Below are 7,575 nucleotides of genomic sequence, written 5' to 3' on the forward strand. Positions count from 1 at the left end.
ACCAGAAAATTAATTGGTTTATTTCTTCTTCATTCAAATCATCTAGTGAAGCGTGGAACACCGAATTCTCGAGCTCACTTTTTACACAAATCAAAGGTTCAATATCAACGTTATAATCCTTAACTGTTTTTGTTTCCTTTTTTGTTCCTTTATAAATATCCTTTTTTAATTGCAAATAATGATATCTACATTGTACATCACTTCTATTTCCCATTTCTTGAGCAATAGTTGTCCAACCCTTAACACCATTCTTAGCAATTAATTTCATTAATTTTTCATCATCCTTTTGTGTCCATTGTGTTTTTGATATTCTTGGATCTAATCCTCTATGCCATCTTTGTGAACATTGAACTCTATTTCTTCCATTTCCAACATACTTAGCAATCAATGACCAATTATCTTGGCCATGTCTATGTATAGCAGCGATTAATCTAAAATCTTCCATTTGGCTCCAAGGCCTTGTTTTTTTTCTTGAGGAATCACCATCTATGTTGTACATGTCATATAACGTTGGATAAGGTTCATCAGGTATTGATAAAATTGCATCAATTTTTTCTAATGTTTTCGTACTTTGAATTGTTGATAATAAAAAATTTGAAATACAATTATAGTTTATCTTTCCGTTAATGAAATCTGAGAAGTATTGTCTAATCCTTGTACCTAAATTTACGTTCATATCTTTAAAAGATTCAGAAATTGAAGCCATTGCAATCTCCAACAATGGAGACTTCAAAACTCCCTTCATTAATAAAAATGAACTGGTTTTGAATTCAAGCATTATTTTATTTAAAAAAAAACGCATTGAAAGTGATCACATTCAATAGAAACAATGAAGTTTTTCAACTCTAATGAATAATGAATAACACCAAAAATTGATAATTCAATTCATCACTTTGAGTCATCACAGAATTTATGATTATTTCCGAATCTCGATGAAAACACGCGAAAACATATTTTTTAAAAATTAATATTAAAACCACATAATTTTTTATTCTTGATCAGTCATATCACGGAAATCAGATTCCGTTTGTTCATCTTCGAATTCAGTTGAAGTTTCATCTTCGTCATCATCATCTTCATCAGCGCCTATATAACTTACGCGTTCTTTATTTCTAGATCTAGTTACGGGCATTTCAAGATCCATGACCATATTTGGACTAATTTTATCAACATAATTATCATCATCATCGTCAATAACTTTTTTATTTTTCTTCTTACCAAAATCATTAGTTAATGCCACATTCGTTTGTTGTTGTTGCTGTTGTTGTTGAATTTGATTTTGTTGTGATTCGCCTTCAAAATTTTTCATTATATATTTACTACATAGACTCGCTCCTGGTAATCTTTGGATTAACATAGTGACTATAGGATAAGTTAATCCATAATATTCAGGACCAGAAACAGTTACGACTGAAGTATTTAAGTGTTTTAACTTTCGTACTTCTCGAAATATGTTTACCCATGGAGTCGTAGGCAAAGGACCTTCATAACAAATCGTTGGGTCATCTTTAGCTTCAACTCTAAACAAAGGCTCATTACCTCCATCTAATATCATACAACGATACCAAATTCGTTCATTAGCGCTACGTATAGATGAATATAACCTTTCGGCAACATATCCTACTGGATATATATAACGCTCTGTATGATATGCTGGTCGATCATAGACAATATTACCAACGGATATGACTTGGAATGAATTACTAATGACTAATGGAAACGTAGGATTAGCTGCTATTTCCAATTCATTTCGATATGATGGAATTCGTGGCTTAGGATTTTTACTTACGAATTTATCTTTCGGTCGATCGATGACATCAACAGAATTTTGTATTAGTAAACTTTGGATATAACGCTTCAAACGTGATTCAGCGCCAAAGTTACCGAATTTTTCGATGATTAAATTACTTTCATTTAAATCTAAAAATCCATTTTTATTAACAAATGAAATTATTTCAATTGCTTCTTTAGATAATGCATTATTATTTAATAATGAACGTGCATTAGCAAAAAACTTGATTTGTGATGAAATCAATTTAGATAAATGTAATGATAATGCATAAGGTAACTTGGAATATGCAAATTCATTCCCTTCACATGCATCAATTAATGTAAATATGAAATCATTTAAATCTTTTTCATGACGATTTGAATGATAAACAGAAATGAATGAATCTAATGAAGGTATTCCAAAACATATTAAATAATTTATAATCGAATGCATTTCATTAGATGTAAATGCTTCGACTGCAGTTTTTAAATTAGGATATGTAAATGGAAAATCATTAATTCCATAATCAAAAAGATAATTTTCAAATCTTTTTTTGATTATATTAATCAATAATTTTATTCTTTTGTTAAGAATTTCTTTTAAATTTTTCCCATTTTCCATTAATAAATTATATTTATGTCCAATTCCATATTTCCATACATGAAACAAAAGATTTTTATCATCATCTATAGTCCATGCATCATTTAATGGGGGTAATTCTTCAGGTATATATAATGAAGTAGGAATACATGGACAAGTGCATATTAAATTATTAATAAAATAATTCTTTTCAAGAATATTTAATATTTTTTTAGCTTTGTTTTCATACTTTAAGAAAATCATTGGATTTATTTCTATTTTTGGTTTTATTTTTCGTCGAGAATATTTTTCCATAAGTTCAACAATCGGAAACTTATTTGGTACTAAATTTAGAAGATACTGAATAAATTGTTGACATATTTCAGTAAGTTTCATAGTTGTTATAAATATTCTTGACTCTAAAATAATTTTTTCCCATCGTTTCCATCCGAATTTTATAAAAGTTTTAATAATTTTTTCAATTTTCTCATCAACATTATCAGTAAGCTCATCAATTTCAGTTTTATATTGTTTCATTATATTAATTTCTTCTGTTGAAAATAATTGTCGATCAATATCTTTCGGAAAAAATAAATTATATTCATGCCAATTATAATTTCGATATATTTCAGATTCATTAAGATTTTCATTCTGAATTAAACACAAATTCTCTTTGTTAATATCTAAAGATTCCGAATTACGTAAAATAAATTCAATGTTTTCATTTATTATTTTGACATTATTATTAAGATTAGAAAAATGTTTATGGTTTTGACCAAAATGTATTAAATTTATAATTTTTTCATCTTTTGTAATGTTTTGTTGAAATTTTTGATATGATAAATCTTGATAAATATTTTGTGTTTCGAATGTATTTTTAGTTAAAAGTCTATAAACATAAAAAGAATTAATTTTTAAACAAGATTTTATTACTTCTAAATCGAAATTAGGATTTAAATTACTATCAAATATTATAATTGTTGAAATATCTAAAAGATGTATATTCTCATAAATTGTTTTTGATGATAATAAAAAAACGAAATAAGGAGACAAATTACAATTAAATCTTTGCATTATATTTTTCTTATCATTATCGAAAGTATTTTCATCGATTTTTAGGAAATAATATTCTTTATCGATTAAATATTCTCGAATTATATCAACAGTTTCATCACTATGTGATAAAATCAAAACCTTTCTCTTTAAATTATATAAATAAGTTAATAATTTATCTAAAATCATCATTTTTCCAGATGATTCTATAAATGCCTTAATATAAAATTGTTTTTGATCAATATTATCATCATCTAATTCCATTTTCATTTCTAATATAATATCATCTTCACTATAATTAATTAAAAATGGATGATTACAAACATTTTGTAAGTTATTAAAAATCGTTTTAACGTTTAATATATGTTTTTGAGGTTCTTCGAAAACTAAATTTATATTTTTCTGATAAAATGCTTGATAATAACCAACTTGATAATCAGTAGGTTCACATTGTATTATATATTCTTTCAATTCTTGAATGTCTTCATTATGTTTATATTTCTTAGATTCAAGAATCCCATTTAAGTCACAAATTAATTTTTGTTCATTTTGTTCTTTTAATATTCCTAAATAAGATTTAAAATCTTGTTCTAAGTTATGATCTATGAATGAAAGAACAGAAATTAACTCATTATAATTATTAGGAAAACTTATTTCAGAATTTAATATTAATATATTAAAATTCCGTTGATATTCATTAAATATTTTATCAAAGTTTGAAAAATTTATTGGTACATTTTGATAATCAACAATTAATGAAAACCATGAAATACTTTGAAGCTTTTGATCATTAATATTATCAAAGTCTGTAAAAAGTATATTAAATTTGGCTAAATTCGAATTAGGATAAAACAATTCATATTTCTTAATGATTTCTTTAGAGTCATCTGACCCTTGAAAGTATACAAGTTTTAATTCAGGAGCATTGTTTCGAATGATTTCAGTCCAATGTTGAATAAAATTAGTAGCGATTAAAATCGGTGATTGAACATGTTGCTCTTCAATAACAAATTTTAAAAATAATATTATCGATATTAAATGACGTTCATTTAATATTATATTATTATTCGTAAAATATGATTTAATAATAAAATTAGTACAATCAACGTCAGAAATGTGATATGGCTGACCTTCAATGGGTGACGTAATGGTTTCAAATGGAATCCATTCTGATGGTTTATCACAACGTGTTAAAAAAAGTGATTGAAGTGATGGAATTACATTTGACTGAACAAATTGTTTATACTCTGGCAATTTATCTAATGATTCAAGTGGTTCCCATGTACATTCATCATAATCTAAATTGCACCATTTAACTAAACATTGAGTTTTCCCGGATTCTTTCTTTGACGCAATGATTTTTTGGATTTGTAAATAACTTGGATCAAAATATGGCGGCCCTTGTACTTGCGGTTGATCGTTATGGAATATCTCTAGTAATTCTGAACCTCCATTGTTTTGTATTTCAATTGAATTAATCCATTGACAATTTTTATATGACCTTCCTTTGTATTTAACAAGATATTCAATGGAACCATTAGGGGTAGTTCTTTGTGCAATAATCTTTTGGTATTTACAAATATTATTATTATTTTCAATACTTTGATAATTAGGATTTAACGTGGAAATGTTTTGTAAATTATTTATGTTGCCTCCAGAATTATTTATATCGGAATTGTAAAAAATTATATTTTTATCTGAATCTTCTGTATTTGGTTCCATTTGAGTATTTTTCCGAACGTTTAGGAAAATTGAACGTTAATTTCCAATATGAGTCAAAATCGTCCTATTTCACGAGATCATCAAAATGAAAAAGCATCTACTCCACGCCCAAAGACAAGAAATTCTAAGGGAAGTAAATCTCGAAGACTTAGTAAAACCTCAAGTAAATCTCAATCACAAGAAATTGACGTTCCAATCAAAGAAAAGGGAGACTTAGTAAGTGAATATAAAGAACTAGCAAAAGAGTATGAAAAAGAATTACAAAAACGCGAAGAACTTAAAAAAGAAAAAGTTCATCTTGAAGAACAAATTTCTCAAGCATATTCCCAACAACTAACATTGGAAAAAGAAATTTACGATGGGTACTATAAAAAATAAATAATGTCATGTATTTTATTAATAAAATAATTTTAATTTTTACTTTTCAACATATAACTTTGATTTAAGAATTGGTTGTTCATGAAATGACGCATAGGTTGTGAAAGTAAATAATAAAAAAGATTTTTGCTGCATACAAATCAAAAGAAGTCCCATTTTAGGGGCACCCCATTTTGGATTTATGAATTACAAAAGATTATCAAATTTTTCAAACAACAAAAATCAGCGCAAATTTTTAATTGGAAAAAATCTAGATGATGAACTTATTTCAATCCCTGACTTAGATCCAGAATATTGTGATCCTGATGATCCATTAATTTTACAAGATGAATATTCCACTACCATCAATAGGATTGCAGCAATGGTGATTCCACAAAGCGGTGAGACCGTCACTTATGACTTTGCAGACATTGATAGTATTTCTCACTATTTAATAAATATAAATAAATGTTTTAGACGTGAGGATTTTAACACAGAACTTATTTACTCAACACAGCAAGTTTTTATTCCATTTTTATCATATATAATTACAAAATTACAATATAAGGTTCAACCTGATGATTACACTAAGTTCATAAACATAACATTACATATAATAACATCATTATTTTATCGAGACTTAACTCCAGAAATGTTATTTCTTCTAAATGATTTAAATACACTTTTTATTAATTCGTTTTCAAAACCAGACATTCAAGTTGCATGTTTTAATTGTTTTTATAATGCACTTCTTGACCAACGTAGCTGTGATTTTTTTGTTTCACCAGATATAATTAAAAGCATTATTGAAGTTATCCAAAAAACAAATTCTTATGATGTGAAAATAAACGGTTTCAACTTTCTTGAAACATTTGCACAACAATGCACTCGAACTGATTTTGGAGAAAAAGTATCGGGTGAAATTTTATTAAGTCTTTTACAATTAGCAATTAATTCTACATATTCATTGCTTCATGAATTCATAGGCGACACTCAAACGCGATTTGATTTCTTAAAATCTGCTGTTTCTTTACTTATCACGTTAACTCGACAAGAAAATCTTTTCATATATTCAATTCAAAAGTTTGATTTAGAAGGAATAACGAAGGAATTAATGTTAAATTTTAAAAAGTTTAATTTAGGAATTCCAAAGGAAATTCTAATTTCCCATATTTTCGAATTAGTTGGTAATATTTCTTCTTATTTGGGAAATGAATCCAGGTTAATTAATGATCCGTATTTCTTTGAATGTTTTTCTAATCTGTATTTCGAAGCAGATATGAACACAAAGAACACTGCATTACATTGCTTGCATTTCCTAACTAGAAATTTCTCAATTCAAATTTGTGAGCACAGAATATTTGATAACATTTTGAACGAAGTCGATACGTATAGTTTTGAAAATTCTAGATTGACTGCTTTATTATATTTAAACATGTTATCAAATGTTTCGATACAAACGCGTAAAGAAATAACAAATGATATGGCATTAAATTTGATTGTAAGAATTTTGGAAAATGAAGATGAAGATGATATTAGGATAACTTCAGAAACACTTTTAATGTTGATAAGAGATGATGAAGAATTTTGGCTTCCTTTGTGCCAAAATCTCTTTGGTGAGTTTTACCAAAACTTCGTCTCAAACGAAATATGTTGCGAACCAATAACACAAGAATTATATAATTGTTTATTTAGTGAATAAATTTTTTGTGTATATAAAACATTTTATCACAAATAATTGAATTAAAGTATTATTACAATAATGTCATTGTAATAAATATGATATTTTCATCAATTTGTGCTCAAATAAATTTTTTTGAAAATGCTCATAATATCAATAACTTATATTAAATAGGAAAAATGATAATTATCATTAAACAGATCAATTTATATTAATTTTAATGAAAATTAAAAATATTTTTTCAAGTCAATGAATATTTCTATTTGCTTTTAATGATCAAACTTACTAAACGTTCAAATCAAACAGACCGTTAAAATTTTAATGAAAAGAATTATGCCTGATTTTTTTCTTTCAATTTTGTTTGATTTTGAATGAAAATAAAAATTTCTTTCTTGGAGCTCTGGTCGTGCAA

General features: G+C 26.4%; 1 protein-coding gene across 1 annotated transcript; it reads right to left on the minus strand.

Annotated features, from left to right (window-relative positions):
* Window positions 1–988: 988 nt before the first annotated feature.
* On the minus strand, window positions 989–2,224 carry GO595_004546 (F/Y-rich N-terminus family protein; the record flags this gene model as incomplete). The annotated part of the gene is made up of 1 exon (XM_067917690.1): window positions 989–2,224. The coding sequence occupies one exon, from the start codon at window positions 2,222–2,224 to the stop codon at window positions 989–991; it is 1,236 nt and encodes a 411-aa protein (XP_067775128.1).
* Window positions 2,225–7,575: the final 5,351 nt, after the last annotated feature.

This window comes from Histomonas meleagridis (assembly GCF_020186115.1).
Source record: "Histomonas meleagridis strain 2922-C6/04-10x chromosome Unknown contig_27, whole genome shotgun sequence".
In the NCBI taxonomy this organism is placed as follows: domain Eukaryota; phylum Parabasalia; order Tritrichomonadida; family Dientamoebidae; genus Histomonas; species Histomonas meleagridis.